Source organism: Brassica oleracea, chromosome C1 (assembly GCF_000695525.1).
Source record: "Brassica oleracea var. oleracea cultivar TO1000 chromosome C1, BOL, whole genome shotgun sequence".
Taxonomy (NCBI): Eukaryota; Viridiplantae; Streptophyta; class Magnoliopsida; order Brassicales; family Brassicaceae; genus Brassica; species Brassica oleracea.
Window position 1 is genome coordinate 12,452,555 of NC_027748.1, and position 18,623 is coordinate 12,471,177.

Sequence of the window (18,623 nt, forward strand, 5' to 3'; positions counted from 1 at the left end):
TGTTGAAAGTTAAACTTGATTTGGATCACATTTTGGGCTAATAATTTACTAATCATTTTAGTCCAAACTTAGTCCAATATCTAGAATCATCCTCCACCTCCTTAGAATAAAAATCTAGATATTCTCATAGAATTATCTAGATAATTATAATAAAAAAATCTTAGATATTATGGTAGAATTCTCTAGATTTATGATTAAAATATGTAAGATATTTTGTATTTTGGAGGCTATAAATACCTCCACTCCCCTTTCATTTTGCATCACCAAGAAAAAAACAAAGCTTGTAACAAGTAATAAAAATCTTCTTCTAAGTTATAAAATCTTTCTTCTTCACAAAAATTCTTTCTCTTCAAACACTTTAAACACTTTCTCCATCTTTATAAAACTTTTCATTCCAACACATATATGTGTGGTGTAGTAATAAGCAATCACTATAGGCACCATTGATTAAATAATTTCTCAATGTTGGTTGATTAATCAAGCAGAAGTCACTTAAAAATAAAGAAGCAGTATTCTACTTACAAATTACAATCATAATTAAACTTAGAAAATGATAGAAACGTTATGGCCATGAAATCCATGATGGGTTAACTTTTGGATTTATCTAAAAACAATTTGGATTTATCTAAACTACTTTGGATTTATCTCGTGTTATTCCTATGGACCCTTGGATTTAACTATTTAGTCATGATATATACTCCTATACAATAGGCATATGCAAAGAATCGCACCATCCGGTTAAAGTGTAAGAGAAGAATTAAAAACGTATCACTCCACGGTAGAAAAGTTCATCGACCATTTTTTTACAGAACCAGAATACATATAAATTCTAAAGCAAAATGTAATCCTTCACACTCGAACGCCGCGTCGCTAGACTTTTGTTTATTGATTTACCAATTACCAGCAAGTCGAGTCTTTGATCGGCTTAATTTCGAATCCTTTATATCGTCATATTTTAACTAAAGCCAGTAGGTGATTAATGTTTTTTTTTTTTTGTAGGTGGGTGATTAATGTAGAGTCGGCTGTTTGCATCTCAACGGTCTCGCTTTCGAAATGATTATATTACACCATATTCTTGAAAATAACTTGTTTCTTCACTGTATGTATTGTATTTTTCCGCAAGCTTTTTTTTTCTAAACAAAAGACTAGACTGCAAATTTACAAAATGAATCATGATTTCAAAGATTTTCAGAATCTGAATTTTGCAAAGAAAACAATACTCAGAAGTCAGATTTTTAAATACATTTTTTGAGAATTTTCTTTTAATTTAATATTAAGAATATATACCAACTTTGCATCATCTCAGTTATCATCAAAATACAATATAAACATATTCCAGGAAGTCGGTATTGTGGATTACTTTCGGTTATATTTCTCTTTTCTGTTAAAAAACTTTCAGTTATTTATATCTCAATTCTTTGAAGATCACAATAATACGAAAAAGACACAAATAACACGCACCCTGTGGGACAGATTCAGTCCCTCCCGTGTAACTAGCGCCATATAGTTTGGTAAGGTGTTGTGCTTGTGACATCTGGAAGTTTCCTTCGTATTGATTGGAAATAAAGGAAACAAGAAAATATTAGAAAGAGATATTATTATCTATTTTTGCTAAATGGGTCGGCCGACATACAACTTGGTCGGCAAATAAAATACATATGTAATAAGAAATAAGAAAATATAGAAAATACAGAAAATCAAAGGAAGCACAACAAAATGGCGGATATGTAATGGGAAAGACTACACAACGCCAAACAGGCAAACACTGTCAACAAAGGCACAAAGCCATTGAATATATGGAAGAATGGAGAGGTATAAAAGAGGAGGAAATGCAGAGGTTAAACGCCCCATCAGCAACAACCGGAACATCAAATGGAAACCCCCACCACAACAATGCATCAAGTGCAATACATATGGCGCTTGGAGTAAAGATAGACAGAGAAGCGGAGTAAGTTGGGTGAATCGAGACCATATGGGAAGGTTGCTATGGGCGGGAGCCAAGAGCTTTCAGAGACTAGGATCAACCAATATATATATATAGAAACGGAGGCAGTAGCACTCAATTGGGCAGTTCAAACGATGCGAAGTCTAGGGTACAAGCAGGTAATCTACGAAACTGACTCTTTGGTGTTGCCAAAAATGATCGCAGGAAGTGAAAAGATATGGCCAAAACTTAAACCGATCATCCAAGACCTAACCCAATCACTTTCTGAATTGCCAGGCTCCATTGTGTAGTACTATCCTGTGAGAGAGTAACAAAGTAGGTTTTTCGTCAATGTTTTTAAACCAGATCCGAACACTGAACAGACAACTTACACTGGATCGTCCATCGCTGGTGAACCGCAAATTAATAAATGAATTAATTTTATTATATAATAATATATTAACTAGAAACTAAAGTTTAATATTTTCTAAATGTTTTTAAAAAAATAAAATAATAGTTTGGATATGTATATTAATTATGTTTAAAAAACATTTAAAAATACTTAACTTTAGTTTTTATATTTATATTTTCATTTGACATACAAAATATCAAAAAATAGTTTATACTATTTAAAATTTTCTGTAACAAGGTAAGAGTTATGACATTTTAAAAAATCAAGGCATAAAATTCATAAATATTTAAATGCCTAATGTGAATATTAAATTAAACTTCAAATCCAAAATAAACAAAAAGTAAAATATCATTGTAATAAATTGTCAATAACGGAAATCAACTAATTTTGTTTTTCTCTACCATCGTTCACTTCATTTTCTTCAGGTGACATAGTGAAATCTTTATCAAAATCTAAAAATCACAAATATAAAATTGATGTTTGCGGATGTGGGTGGTTGCGGTTTTAACCGGTTTTAAGAGATTTGTACGATTGGTTATGCAGTTAGAAATTGGTGCATTTGCGGAAAACTTATGATTGGTAAACTATCAAATGCAGCAGCGGTTAAATAATAAATTAACAATATTTTTATATTTTATATAATTATAAAAATATCAAAAATCATTATATTACAATAAATAGAAAATTATATTTAGAAAGTCATAGTTTTAAATATTTAAAAATTATAGAAAATATTTTTATTTTAAAATTTTAGAATATGAATTAAAATATAATAGATATATTTTAGTATTTTTATAATTCCAATTTAAATTTTTTATCGAATATTTTTATTTTTGAATTTATGAGGTTTAGAGCGATTTGAGTTATTGTTGCAAAACGCCAACAACCGCTACCAACCGCCCGCTACCAAATCGCTCTAAACCGCTTCAAACCGCTCAAAACCTCATAAATTCAAAAGCTGGTTCCAGCTAGCGTTTGCAGTTGCGGACGGTCGTGGAAGGATAATTTTTTTCTTTAAAAAAAAACAATATAAATACAAAAATAAAAATATTTAATAAAAAATTTAAATTGGAATTATAAAAATACTAGAGTATATCTATTATATTTTAATTAATATTATAAATTTTAAAAATAAAAATATTTAATAAAAAATTTAAATTGGAATTATAAAAATACTAGAGTATATCTATTATATTTTAATTAATATTATAAATTTTAAAAATAAAAATATTTTCTATAATTTCTTTCTTAATATAATTTTTATATTTATTATAATATTATGATTTTTGATATTTTTATAATTATATAAAATGTAAATATTGCTAATTTATTATTTACCTTCAAGCACACCAATTTATAACCGCAAAACCAGTTGTACAAATATATTAAAACCCTAGAAACCATAACCACCCGCATCCACAAACTCACGTAACCGCAACTTCTGCGTTTGAACCATTCATGCCCTTAGTGTATGTGTTGGGTTTTCTTCGGTTAAACTAACATTTTCAATAAACTAAATATAATAATTTTGTCTTCCCGTTGTAAATGCAAAAAAAAAAATTTGGTAAAATGCAATATTTTGTTTCGCGTCAAAACCCAAAATCTCGATAAAAAAGACAAAATCTCATTTCCTATCAAGAACACAAAATCTCATTTTTTCATCAAAAACACAAAAATTTCATTTTTCCGCCAAAAAACGCAAAACATGTTTTTGCCCAAAAAAAACAAAATCTCATTTTTCCCTCCAAAAAATGCAAAATCATGTTCTTTAACCAAGAATGCAAGATCTCATTTTTCCACCAAAAAGGCGAAGTCATTTTTTTTGCCAAAACGTAAAATTCTATTTTTCGGTCAAAATGCAAAATCCCGTTTCTTCACCAAAAACACAAAATTCTGATTTTCCACTAAATACACAAAACTTATTTTCCCGCCAAAAACGCGAAATCACGTTTTCCGCCAAAACGCAAAATTTCATTTTCTCGTCAAAAACATAAAATCTCGTTTTTCCGTCAAAAACATAAAATTATATCATCCACCAAAAATGTGAAATCCCGTTTTTCCGCCAAAACGCGAAATCTCATTTTCCGCCAAAAACGCGAAATCTCATCTTCACGCCAAAACATGAAATTTTATTTCCCACCAAAAACGCAAAACCTGGTTTTCCGCCAAAATGCATAATTCCGGTTTTCCGCCAAAAATGTAAAATCTAATTTTTCGCCAAAAACTCAAAATTTGGTTTTTCTGCCAAAAATATAAAATCATGTTTTCCGCCAAAAACTTAAGATTTTGTTTGTAACAAAAATGCAAATTTTATTTTTCCTACTAAAAACATAAAATCTTGTTTTTCGTCGTAAATAAGTAAATTAATATTTATATATGTAATTTAATATAAAATTAACAAACTATATTAAAGTATTAGGATATCCGCAAGTAACCTAAAATCAGAGGGTTGATTTCGGGTTATCCTAACACTGTAGGGTTTTATTTGGGGTTTTAATGGGGGGGCTTTTTCGGGTTAGGTGGAGCAGGGGTCTTTTACCCATGACAACATCCCTAGAAATGATGCCTTACGTTGTCATAAAGTATTAGAAATGGCTGGTCCCATGGGTAGAAACTAGAAAGAGATTAAAGCCTTGTTTGAACTCTTTTTAATTATAAGAAAATGATCATTAATTGATATTAGGTTGGAAATTTGGCTTCATTTTATGAAAATTCACATACTTAACAAAAAAAAAATCATCTTTCGAAAAATATAGTATCAAAACACGATTCATGTAATCCTATTCATAATCTATATGACCCCAAGTTAGTTTCATCAATCTTTGCCCAACCTTATAAAATTAATGATCACAGAGTCATCGTAATATTTTTTTGAAATCTTAAATGATATATAACAGAGATACACTAATTCACTTCTCAGCAATTTTTGGTTTAGTTGATTCTATATGATACACTAATTTCCGCAGAGATATATGATGTTAGTGATTAAACCAGATATCAAATGGATATGAAACGCAACGGCTATATATGTTCTTCTACTTTTTGGAACCACAATCAACTGTACATTCAATATATCTTCAACAATACCAACGATGAATTTAGATTGTGGAGTTAAAAAATTTACTTGATAGTCTTAGGTTTAAGCAAGAAAAAAACACATCCGTCTTATTTGTCAACTCTTCAACTATATATTTCCACTAAAATACAATATAATTAGTTCAAAACTAGGAAATCAGGTACATCAACCTCAAATTTCTAGTAGTTCAAATGTGAGATATATTAATATTCAAAGAGGTAGGAATGCACCGTTAAAGAAAATGGATAGTCATGAAGATAATGATTGATTTGAGTTAAACTTTGGTATATTTTTTTTTGGTTTAGTTGATTCTATATGATGCATGTTGTTATGATTATATGTCAATAGGTCTGTAACTGTCTTGAGCTCTTCAAATCATCAAATACAAACAATATACCATCTCTTCTTATTTCCTCCTCATGAGCTCCCATCTCTTCTTATATATATATATATTATGCTTGCAGAAAAAAGGTATTTGACATGTCTTTTGGAAAAGAAAAATGAACTTGATTCATTTCTTTTTGTTCAGATCGATGAATATATTTTAGGCTTAGACGATATTCTCTATGTGACCCTTAATGACTGTTGATTGAACTTCTATGTTCTAGTAAGAACTTTAGGTAATAGGATTGTTCATATCTTGTTTATTCAAGTAGAGATAACCTAACTTGTCGTCGAAGAAAGTTGTTGTGGGCTTTTTGGAAAACCCGGTGTAGTTGTTCTCCATTTTCAATGAGCAAATGCGATGAATCACTTTGAAGAGTTCGTTCTTGTGTGTGATAGGTTGGGAGGCAGAGTCCTCGAATGGCATCCACTGCACAATCAAGAAAAACTTGAGAAATATTGCGAGGAAAATGTTTCAGATTCAGAATCAGAAGTAGATGCTACTTTAATTACTTGAGCTGCTTCAATCTCTAAGTCCTGCTTTTGGATATCAAATAGGTAGGTCGCAACAGACAAATGAAGAATAAATCTGATTTGACAAAAAATGACTCGTGGGTTTGACTGCAAGCAGATGGCTACAAGGATTAGAGGATATAATAACTAATAAGCATCAAAATAATAAAGTAGCGGATGTAAGTACCAGAAAGCTAGAACCTCCAAGAACTCTGTGTCGATCTGAGGATAAATAAATTGAAACATTAGTTAATATACATATTGATTTACAGTTAATTAGATAATGGATTCTTGCTTACGCCTGTTTCTTCTTTTACTTCTCTAATGGCTGCTGCAAAAATATCCTCTCCCTATACACAAATGAGCAAGGTGGCATCTCCAACAAACATCTAAATACGATTGAAAATTTATTGCGACAAAGAAGTTGAAACACACCTCGTCAACTACACCTGTTGGGATCTTCCATACACCTGATCCGCGTAACATACCATATTTTTCCTGCACTACAAGAATCTGCCCATCGTCTTAATTTAAGATGTTTGTTAAGTTTCAGGCTTATAATTAAAATTAATTCTTATATATTATTCTTTCTCAAAAGACATTTCTTATATATTACTCAAAATTTAATCATTTTGATATGTAATATTCCTAAAACACCCCTACCAAAGTAAATGCATTATACAATTAATTTCGGTTAGATCATGCAAGTTGGATTGATTTGGTTCACGTTTGAGATACTATGTTAAGTTTCATGTGTTCAAAACTCAAAATCATTTGAAATGAGTAGTTATTATTTTTCTCCTTAGTCATTACGATACAATGTCACTTCAAATGTATCATATTCCTAACATCAGTCATTAACCATCTAGCTAATTAAATGTTAATGCTAACTAATTTTGACCAAGTACTATAAATGACATGGGTAAGATTTTCAACCTCATGGTGATAGCAAAACACCTATGTTTTTGGAACAAGTTAGTAAGTAGTAACTAGTAAGTACCTCTTTGTTATGGTTTAAAACGACAGCACCAACACGAACACGATGAGAAGCATTCAGAGGAATAGTACTCTCAGATTCAGGAATCCAGTAAACTAGCATCAGGTAAGTTGGCTCAGCGTGATGGTACCGGAAACCTTCCTGCATGGATTATTATTACATACTACACGTTATCTCAGGACGTGCGAAATTTCATCTCAAACCTGGTTTAGCAAATGTATATATATATATATATATATATATATATATATATATATATGTCTTGAACACGCTGACTCAGAATTAGGATTTATATGCATCACCTTAACTGCAGGTTCCACGAGGTTAACTTGTGAGAGAGGCAAATTTAACCAGACTCCTTTTTTACCCTGAAAATGTAATAATTCAATTTTACATAATCAAAACCAACATATCATCACCCTAGAAGAGGGAGATGCGCGTGACTGATCGTACTAGCACAAAACCTGTGATCGCCACTGCGTGAACGAATATCTAAGCGTTGCAACGAAGCACTTGGGATCCGTAGGAGTTGTCATCTCCACGATCACTCCCCCGTACTCATCCTCCACAAACGGAAGTACCTCCTCACCGATCTTGTGTTCTACTACTCCATTAACCATAGGAGTCTCGTGGTCAGACATGCTTTAAATTCTTAAAAGCTTTTGGGATTTAAAAGTCGTCGAAAATTGCTTCAAGTAGTCAAGCAATGGAGACGAAGAAGAGGCAAATTAAGAGTAGAAAAAAAACAATAAAGGGGAGTGTGGTTTCAACGGGGCAAATGATTTCAAAATGAGGACACTACTTATATAAATATTAGTGGGATGAGTTTGGTCATAAATCATAGTCAGAAAATTCATAATGGCGCACACATTAAGTTGCTCCGCCCTTTGGTGGAGTGACGCGGTACCAGACGTCACCTTTGACGACAGAAAAATATATGCACTGTGTTACTTAAAATATACTTATTTGTATTGGAATTAACTAAGAGAATTTGCTTATTGGCATCATGCATGCGACGTGTTTCGACTTCTTAGCTGATTACGTAAAACAAAACCAACCTTGTCGAGTGCAGTGAGACTAGACTACTTTGGAAGGGACTGGCCAGGGCAGTGAGACTTGGATCCACAAACAGAGAAGCCAATCCAATATTAGGTCCTAAAACATTAAAAAGGAATTCGCCCACCGTGGGGCTCGAACCCACGACCACAAGGTTAAGAGCCTTGCGCTCTACCAACTGAGCTAGACGGGCTAGTTGTTTAGCTAAAATATGAAGTTAATATTTGTATTTTATTTGTAGAAACCACTGGCTCTATCTCAACTTCAACAATTATTTGACAAACATTTACAACCAACTCTCAAGTAACTCTTGTATCCATACTAACGATTCTCAGGAGACGGTATAAAAAAAGAATTAAAAGACACTCGGATCAGAAGAAGATATGTAAACAATGGCGAGGAACAAGGGCTCTGTTCCAAACCTTAAGGATGAATAGCAGTTGGTTGTGTACTCCACTTCCATACTTTAACTTGACCAGTTCCGTCACCGGTGAAAAATATGCCCCCGGGACCTATCTGGATCGAACGTATCTCTTGCTTTGCTAAAATCTTACCCCTTTCGGTAAACCTTGCATAAGAGCGAACAAAACAACTAAGCTTTTGCAGAGGAAACAAACATCAATGAAAGGACTTACGATGGCAAGTCATAGAGGTGCAAGGAATTGTCGTTGCAGGAGCATAACAACACCGGCTTGGCTTCTGCATCATGCACACCACAGAGAGCTAGCACGCCCTGGAATCCAATCAGCCGTTGAAAACTCATTAGTTACATATATATATATATTGAACCCAAAGAGAGGATAACATTTCATGAAGACGCAAGGAAGTGTACGTATTCTTCTTTGTGAGTGTATGTCACTTCCAAGTTTCCACCTTGAGTAGCAGCCCATATCTACAGCAGAAACAAACACCCCAACAGTTGGGGATAATGTCATATTCAGGATTGCTAAGAAGTTAAATAGAACTAGGTTGAACAAACTTCTAGCGAATTTAAAACTAACTTTGACAGTATTGTCCAATGAACATGAGAGAAGGAACTGATCCCAGCAAATGAGAGACATGACAACTGAAGTATGTTCTGTAAGCGTTTGTACACACTGCAGATTATCCAGGCTCCAAACCTATCGGAAAACGTATAAAGCAGACATCTATTAGCTCAAACAAAAAACACAAACTGAAGTTTTTAAATTCACACATGATAAGCACTACTTTACTTTAATAGAATTGTCCATGGAACCGGAATAGAGTCGGTTAGCTCCAACATATAAAGAAACAACTGCAAGGGTGTGGCCCGTGAGTGATGCAGCTGGATCAAAACAGTTAGTGGCAGTATTGTATCTCCAAACCAAAATAGAGCCATCCTGCAGAGAGAGAGAGAGAGAGAGAGAGAGAGAGTGATATATCCTTATACTAACTTCTCACTTACCTAAAATCAAACAGACCTATACATTTCTATACCACATATAGTATGTCCCAATCAAAAATACTCCAGCATACACATGACACTCAAGCACAATTCTAACTCTGTCCGAGAAAGAAACTATACAGTCCAGTAAAAAGTATTTACTTGTGTGCCAGCGAACAACAGATCAGTACCAACAACCAGTGAATATACTTGGCCAACAGGTCCAGTGAGACTCAGGTCCACATTGGTTTGGATATTCCACGCCTGTATATATAAATAAGCATCAAAAATCTATATCTGGAACAGTAGTATGCTAGTGAATTGTATTACAAAAACTCACCTTAACGAGATTAGGCATGCCAACCAATAGCCAGGGGCCTTCACTAATCATGCAACCAACTTCCCCACCAGGATTGAGTACACCTGTACACTATGTCACAGGAAAAAAAAAAAAAAACAGATCTAGACCGATAAGCACGCTTATAACTAGTCAATCAAAAAGCATTCCGTAATTCAAACATGTGTTTTAAGTTCAACAGCTAAACTACATAAACAGGGGTGGCTATGCAGTATGAGAGAGACACATCCCTTTGTCCCAAGTCCCAAGTTCTAAGTCCTAACCAAACAATGACAAGTATCCATTGAAGGGACAACCACTATGGAATGAACTCTAAAAGGCAAATCAAAACCTGTCCAGAAGCACAATCCCAAATCCGCAGAGTTTCATCCTTACTCGCAGTGTAAAGCTTATCAGAACCTGAAGGCAGAGCAATCCCAGTGACAACCTTGCCCAAAAAAAAAAAAACAAAACACCGTCAAACAAGAACCCACCAATCATCCAATCAAAAACTACCCAAAAAAAGGGCATCACCTTTTGATGCCCATCGAGCTGAGTCAACAAGGAGAAGCTATCCCCTTGGCTCCAACAATGCAAGTACTTGCATTTATCACCGTAAGGACAATTCCCATCAGCCCAAAACTTGCAAAGCTTCTCCGTCTTGGTCACCGTTCTGTTCCCACCGAACCTCCCCCAGGTGTTGTTACCGCTCCCGGGGCCTCTCCGGTGACTCGAACCCGCGAAGCCAGAGTCATCATCAGCGATCCTTTTGTTGTTTGTAGAAGACGACGACCCGGGGAATGGAGCTGGAGGCGGTGATTCTCGGTGGAGGAAAGGGCAAGGGTAGCGGTTGCAGCGGCCGGCTCGCCAGTGGAAACAGACCTTCTGGTTGGAGGCGCCACCGAGTCTTTGGAAGACTCTCTTGTCTCCTCCGTTCATATCTAAATCCATCGAATTGGGTGATCGTCTCTCTCTATCTCTCTTGCAAATCAGAAGACTGTTGGAGAGATAAGTCCGATCAATAAGTAAAGATTAAATCAAACGCGAAAGTGTGTACCTTTTTGAAAAGTATAAATAATCTTTCTCTCGAAATTGATTAATGGAAGAGGATGAAACCGGCTTCGCTTTTTTCTTAATGATCTTCGGATCTTTTTTTTTTTTTTTTTTTTTTTTTTTTTTTTTTTTTTTTTTTTTTTTTTTTTTTTTTTTTTTTTTTTTTTTTTTTTTTTTTTTTTTTTTTTTTTTTTTTTTTTTTTTTTTTTTTTTTTTTTTGTAGAGGGAGACAAGACGTGAAGAGAAGAATTCGATACCCCTGCCTGCGTCAGCTCAACATATCTGACCATTTGTAATTTAATGTTCTTGATAAAAAAAAAAAAAAAAATATATATATATATATAACACAGAAGAGAACACCACATTTATAGTCATTTTTGTTGTTGTTACAGATTACACTTGTATAACAACAATCACTTGAGTATAAAAACTTGTCATGGAACGTAGAGAGTAATTAAGCCACTCAAAGGCCAGACTCTGAGTGACATCAAGTTAAGCTGATATGATCCCCTTTTGTGCCACCAATTCACAATTGACTTCCATGCTCTATGTATTAACAACAGCAAGCCTATGTTCGATGAAGCCTCAGATCAAAGCAAGAAGCCCACTGCAAAGAGCAACTTTCAGTCTAGTCAGTGTGTCTCAGCTAAAGCCAAGGATGTGATCAACGGTCAACACAAAAATATAGTACTGCGTACTACTCCAACGGCTACAATGCCAGCTCTGACCACAACAATTCGATTGTCTTGGCTCATGTGCTGAGGTGTGCTAAAGGATAAGATCTAGATTGAGTATAAATAATGTATGACATTGTAAGATGAATAAAAGTTGAAAAGTTCAGATAATACAAAACACTTTCTTCTTCATTTGTTTCTCTGAGATTCACATGGTATCAGAGCTGCAGTCGATTGGGATCTATAAATTTTCTTCCGCTCCACTTTGTCACACCTCTCTCTCACAAGCTGAAACATGTCACTCCTCGTAACAAAAAGACAAAATCATCCACTGCTGAAAAACCTCAGTACATGGAACAAGCGGACAACATCATCCAGCCTTTTCAACTTCACAACAAGAACTTGTCTACAAGCTTCAGAGAGTTAGATGAGGCTGTTTCTGGGTAAAGACAAGCTACCTAACTGATGCCGCCAACAGCTCCGATCTGATGCAAAGCTGGCAAGAGTAAAGCTGCGACTTTTTTGATTCCACAGAGCTACTTGACTTATCTAAGGTACTTTCTGACCATTCTTCAATGGATAACGTTTGGTCATTGCTTGAGAAGGATGTTAGTTGGCTGGCTTTTAGATTCTTAGGTATGGAATCGTGAGGTTGATTGAGTAGGTTGTGGCTAGTGTCAGTGATGGGTTTATTCTTCTGATTGATGCACACAAGGTGTTTGCTATAATGCCAAACAGAAAGTTACAGTGGTTAGTTGGCTAATGGTTAGGAATCTAGAGGGTGAAGTTACGACGATGCTCGTTTGTTAAGAGATGGGTACATAAAACAAGTAATTCAGTGAGAGGTAATGGTCAAAACATACCTTTGGGGGACTATACTAAGACTCTTCAAGTACAAAAGATACCTCTGAGAGAGCAATGATAGATCTCCAAGTATATATCAAATGTCTCATTTGGTTCTACAATCTACTGTTTTTATCTCCACATCAGAAAGCTGTCTACATCTTCATGTCTCGAAGTCACCACCATTTGCATCTTCAAACTTGTCATCTTGCTTCCACCGACGCCAAGTTTGCGGGGGAGTATTAGAGTTAAGGCCCAAGTCAGTTAAGCTAAGCCCAATAGCCATGTTATAAGGGTTCTTAGGTTTATGAGTTTCATATAAATAGAGCAGTGTCTTTGTGTTACGGTAACTAAGGTTGTAGTTTGTGCAGCGAAACCTTATCTTTATAAAATATCATTTCAGAATCATTGTGATCTTGGTGACAATCCAAAGTTCATCCTCTCTTTACTTTCTTGCTTATGAATAAAGCTCTATGAGCTATTAGTCTATCAATAAAGCTCTTTAGAACACAAATCTATCTTATCTTCAAATGTTCACATGGTATCAGAGCCATGGAAAAAAAATCAGATCATGTTTCTTCTCCATCTCTGAGTATTACTCAGTGTGTGACCCTAAAGCTTTCGTCTTCTAACTACCTGTTGTGGAAGACACAATTCGAGTCCTTTCTCTCAAGCCAGTGCCTTCTTGGTTTTGTCAATGGCGGTTCTACACGACCTCTGCCTACGATCTCTACAAGGAATGAAGATGTTGTCACGGAAACAGCAAATCCAGAGTTTGCTAAGTGAGTTCGCAAGGATCAGTTGGTCATGGCCTGGTTCTTTGGGTCTCTGACAGAAGAAGCTCTCCGCTCCGTGTACGGTCTTCACTCAGCTCATGAGGTGTGGATCAGTCTTGCGCAGAAATACAATCGTCTCTCAGCCACCAGGAAGCTTGACCTGCAACGAAAACTTCAAGGTATGACCAAGAACCAAAAGTCGATGTCAGAGTATCTAGGTGATATTAAGAGTGTGTGTGATCAGTTGGATTCTATTGCCTGTCCCATTACTGACCAAGAGAATATATATGGTGCGTTGAGAGGTCTTGGGAAGGAATATGAATCCATTACCACAGTGATAGAACACTCCATGGACTCTGAGCCTCAGATGACCTTTGAAGATGCGGTCTTTAAGCTCGTTAACTTCGCCGACAAGCTTCAGGTCTACAGTCAAGTTCGTGAAGCAACTCCTCATATGGCGTTTAACACTGGAAGAGGTGGTTACAACAACCGTGGCAGAGGTTACTACAACAACAGAGGCGGTGGTAATCGTGGCAGAGGTTCAGGCAGCAGCTAATCCACTCGTGGTCGTGGGTTTCATCAACAGTTCACTGGAGGATCTCGGCCTACTTGTCAGATATGTGGCAAATATGGACACTCTGCGTCACGCTGCTACAGCTAGTTTGATCAGGACTACCAGACACCAGACAACATTCACAATGCTCTTGCAACAATGAAGTTGTCTGATCAGCAACAATACAACGGTCACGAATGGTACCGTGACTCCGCTGCTACCGCACACATCACCAACAACGGCTCACAGCTTCACTCCTCTGAACCATACTTGGGAAATGACCAAATCATCGTTGGAAATGGAGATTACTTGCCTATCACGCATGTCGGATCTGTTGCTTTGCAAATCCCGCAAGGTACATTACCTCTCAATGATGTTCTTGTGTGTCCTGCTATAACCAAGTCATTGCTGTCTGTTTCCAAAATCACTACTGATTATCCGGGTGAGGTCATATTTGATGATGTATCTGTGTTTATAAAGGACAAGGTGACAAAGCAGGTCTTAACTCAGGGACGAAGACATAAAGATCTGTATGTGCTAAAGGATGTCCAGTTCCAGGCTCTCTACTCCAATAGACAGCAAGCTACAAGTGAAGGGATTTGGCATCAGAGGCTAGGCCATCCCAACATGGATATTCTTCAGCATCTTGCAAGAAATAAAGCCATAGTTTTCAATAAAACAAGTCCATCGCCTGTGTGTGATGCTTGTCAAGTAGGGAAAAGTTGTCAACTTCCATTTTCTTCTTCCGGTTTTGTATCAAATCAACCTCTTGAGAGGATACATTATGATTTGTGGGAACCTAGTCCAGTTGTTTCTGCTCAAGGGTTTAAATACTATGTTATTTTCATTGACAATTTCTCAAGATATACTTGGTTCTACCCTTTGAAGCTCAAGTCAGACTTCTATTCTGTTTTCATACGGTTTCAAAACATGGTTGAGAATCAACTACAAAAGAAGATAAAGCAGTTTCAGTGTGATGGAGGTGGAGAGTTCCTCAGTAAACAGTTCCTCTCTCATCTTGCTGCTTCAGGAATTCAACAACTGGTGTCGTGTCCCCACACTCCACAACAGAAACGGTCTCGCAGAGCGGAAGCACAGACACATAACTGAGTTGGCGCTTACTATGTTGTTCCACAGCAAAGCTCCTCAAGAACTGTTGGTTGAAGAGTTCTTCACATCTGTGTTCATTGGTAACCTCTTGCCTTCTTCAGTTCTGATAGATAACAAGAGTCTGTTTCAAGTTCTAAATGGCCACACACCAGTATATACTGCTCTTCGTGTATTTGGCTGCAAGTGCTTCCCGTACCTTTGTCCCTACATGACAAACAAACTGGATCCTAAGTCACTATCGTGTGTGTTCTTAGGCTACAATGAGAAGTTTAAAGGATATCATTGCTACTATCCTCCAATCAGAAAGGTTTTTATAAGCCGACATGTTCTGTTTGATGAACATGACTTTCCTTTTGCTAATTTGTATAGCAAATACAATCGAGACACAACTTCACCATTGCTTGATGCTTGGCGATCTGCCTACATAATCAAGAATGTTGTTCCAACGTCTGAGGCGACTACTGAAGAAGCTCTGCCCTCTCGAAAATCTTCAACTGTTCCAACACAAGCTACTGCTCAGCTTCAACAACAGTAAGCCGATCAGTCTCCAGCTTCAAGCCAAGTTTCTGCATCTTCTGATCAGAATACTCCAGAGGCAGTTGATCAACAGGTGCAGGAACATGAATCTCCAGAGGAACAAGTTAGTCATCCAATGCCAACCAGAGCTAAGGATGACATTGTTAAACCAAATCCTCGTTATGCTTTGGTGACAGTCAAGTGATCATACAGAGCCGAAGTCAGTAAAAGCAGCCTTGAAAGATCCAAAATGGAAAGCTGCTATGGATGTTGAAATGGGAAACATGGAAGAAACATAAACTTTTGAGCTGGTGCCACCAGAGGAAGGTCAAAACCCTGTCGATTGTGGTTGGATTTATAATTCAAAGTTGAATGCAGACGGCACAGTCTTGAAACTCCGAGCAAGATTAGTCGCCAGAGGTAATCAACAAGAAGAAGGCTATGAATACATTGAGACATTCAGCCCGGTGGTACGCACAACAACAATCAGAACCGTTCTCCATGTTGCAGTGACAAAGGGATGGTCACTAAAGCAACTAGATGTGCAAAATGCTTTTCTACATGGCGATTTAAAAGAAACGGTTTACATGAATCAGCCTCCTGGATATGAAGATTTGAGCAAGCCAGGGTATGTATGCAAACTCAAGAAAGCAATATACGGTTTGAAACATGCACCAAGGGCCTGGTTTGACAAGTTTAGTGATTTTCTCCTTGAGTTTGGCTTTGAATGTAGCTTTCCTGATCCATCTCTGTTCATCTATCATCACGGAACAGATGTCATATATCTTTTAATCTATGTTGATGACATGATTCTGATAGGAAACAACAACACTTTGCTTGACAAGTTGATGGTGAGTCTGAATACAGTGTTCAAAATGAAGGATATGAGCGTTGTTCACTACTTTCTTGGCATACAAGTGCATCAAAACAATGACGGTTTGCTCATGAATCAATCTAAATATGCAGTTGATCTTCTGATCACTGCAGGAATGGCAGATTGCGCTCCCATGCCAACGCCACTTCCTCTGAAGCTTGATTTAGTAACTGGTCAAGACGAGCTGTTCTCTGAGCCATCTTACTTCCGACGTCTTGCTGGAAAACTGCAGTACATAACTCTTACAAGACCAGACATGCAGTTCTCTGTCAACTATATATGTCAACGGATGCACTCACCAACCAAGTCTGACTTTCAGCTCCTGAAAGATTCTTCGGTATGTTATAGGAACGTCTGAGATGGGCATTCACATCAAGAAGAACACTGATTCCACACTTATGTGCTTCAATGATAGTGATTGGGCCGGTTGCAAGGAGACAAGAAGATCAACTAGTGGGTTTTGTACTCAGGTTGGCTCCAATCTGATATCGTTGTCGTCTAAAAGACATGAGACGGTGTCCAAATCCTCAACTGAAGCAGAGTACAGAACAATGTCGCTGGCTGCGTCTGAAGTTGTGTGGTTGCAGAACCTTCTCAAAGTGATGGGTCTTCAACAACGAGTAACACCTTTGCTGTTGTGTGACAATCTGTCTGCGGTTTGTCTGTCTGCCAACCCTATGTTCCATAAGCGAACGAAGCACTTTGATGTGGACTATCACTACGCCAGGATAAGAGTGGCGCTCAAGGCACTTGAGGTTAAACACATTCCTGCTTCATTACAACTTGCGGATGTGTTTACTAAATCTCTTGCTCAGGAACCGTTCTTCAAACTGCGAGCCAAAGGTGTCTAGCTTCCTCCGACTCCAAGTTTGAGGGGGAGTATTAACAACAACAAGCCCATGTTCGATGAAGCCTCAGATCAAAGCAAGAAGCCCACTACAAAGAGCAACTTTCAGTCCAGTCAGTGTGTCTCAGCTAAAGCCAAAGATGTGATCAACAGTCAACACAAAAGCATAGTAGTGCGTACTACTCCAACGGCTCCAGTGCCAGCTCATTGTGTGACCACAACAAAAAGATTCGATTGTCTTGGCTCATGTGCTGAGGTGTGCTAAAGGATAAGATCTATACTGAGTATAAATAATGTACGACGTATGATGAATAAAAGTTGAAAAGTTCAGATAATACAAAACACTTTCTTCTTCATTTGTTTCTCTGAGATTTACACTATGATCAGAGCATACAACGATCTGATCATACTCTGGACTGTGTTCAATCTGTGAGTGGTTGATTAAACTTGTCTTTTCTTTCATGTTCAACCAGTAGCGACCATGGACCCTTAATAAAAGATGTAGTTTTCAGCCCATTTTTGAAATATTATAAGTAGCTCGTAGTTGATAGCCTTTAAACTTTGTTGTGCTTTTAGCCCAATTTTTTGAAATTTTTAGAGCCAGGCCGGCGTTCAACTCACTCTGAAGTTTGAACTAAAACGTTTGCTCACTGCTTAAGCGGAGGAGGAATCACATATCTGATTTAGAGACAGTAACAGATTTGTCAAAACCATACAACAAGATGAGAGCAGTCCAGATCATTAAACAAATATAGGGGCGATCTTCGGTAGATACAGGGTTATGGAAACTCTCTGAAACATGGATATACAATGGGAAATCGGCCAAAAAAACACTGAACTTTGCGGAAATTGCCAAAAGAAACCTGGACATATGGGCTAGCCAATAAAATCCTGAACTTTTGTTGACTTTTCGGGTTTATTAAGAAACTTACGATTGACTGACCAGATAAACACACCGTTAACCGAGTTAACTGTTAATTAAGCGGACGTTAATTTTGGGTGTTAAAGTATACGACGTCGTTTCATCACTTTGTCTGAATAAAGACAAACGACGTCGTTTATATAGCTGTGTTATTAAAAATATGGGTTTCCAACGGCTCGAACTCGTGTACTCGGGTTTAATGGTAGGGGTTTTTGCCACTGAGCTAGTGGACTTTGCAATAGATTTACGAACACAATTTCTTTTATTCTTCGAATCCGAGTTAAAGACAAATTAATGATACGACGCGTTTTACATTAACTTTTTTATTAAAAAGATGGGGTTCCATCGACT

The 18,623-nt window shown here is 36.7% G+C and overlaps 2 protein-coding genes, 1 long non-coding RNA gene and 1 other non-coding gene across 6 annotated transcripts; 1 reads left to right on the top strand and 3 right to left on the bottom strand.

The window, feature by feature from the left end:
* Window positions 1–1,698: 1,698 nt before the first annotated feature.
* On the top strand, window positions 1,699–6,531 carry LOC106327410. Its single transcript, XR_001267441.1, has 3 exons — window positions 1,699–2,103; window positions 6,196–6,354; window positions 6,428–6,531. It is a non-coding gene; the product is annotated as an uncharacterized LOC106327410 (long non-coding RNA).
* LOC106327400 (nudix hydrolase 10) lies at window positions 5,898–8,077 on the bottom strand. Its single transcript, XM_013765548.1, is given in 9 exon segments — window positions 5,898–6,226; window positions 6,310–6,353; window positions 6,356–6,417; window positions 6,497–6,531; window positions 6,609–6,659; window positions 6,745–6,807; window positions 7,310–7,447; window positions 7,609–7,674; window positions 7,771–8,077. Coding segments are annotated over 9 exon segments (834 nt in total). The 5' UTR covers window positions 7,948–8,077; the 3' UTR covers window positions 5,898–6,028.
* Window positions 8,078–8,482: 405 nt separating this feature from the next.
* On the bottom strand, window positions 8,483–8,555 carry TRNAK-CUU. The gene has a single exon. It is a non-coding gene; the product is annotated as a tRNA-Lys (tRNA).
* Window positions 8,556–8,610: 55 nt separating this feature from the next.
* LOC106325126 (zinc finger CCCH domain-containing protein 48) lies at window positions 8,611–11,267 on the bottom strand. 3 transcript variants are annotated; one of them, XM_013763158.1, is made up of 10 exons: window positions 11,162–11,267; window positions 10,639–11,085; window positions 10,457–10,552; window positions 10,108–10,197; window positions 9,930–10,031; window positions 9,577–9,723; window positions 9,364–9,483; window positions 9,195–9,254; window positions 8,998–9,095; window positions 8,611–8,930 (listed from the first exon to the last, which is right to left on the bottom strand). In XM_013763158.1, the coding sequence occupies exons 2-10, from the start codon at window positions 11,053–11,055 to the stop codon at window positions 8,786–8,788; spliced, it is 1,275 nt and encodes a 424-aa protein (XP_013618612.1). In that variant the 5' UTR covers window positions 11,056–11,085; window positions 11,162–11,267; the 3' UTR covers window positions 8,611–8,785. The 3 variants fall into 3 exon arrangements, 2 of the variants coding, with proteins under 2 accessions (XP_013618612.1, XP_013618608.1); XM_013763154.1 differs by having other exon boundaries at window positions 10,639–11,101; XR_001266824.1 differs by lacking the exon at window positions 11,162–11,267 and having other exon boundaries at window positions 8,797–8,930; window positions 9,168–9,254; window positions 10,639–11,155.
* Window positions 11,268–18,623: the final 7,356 nt, after the last annotated feature.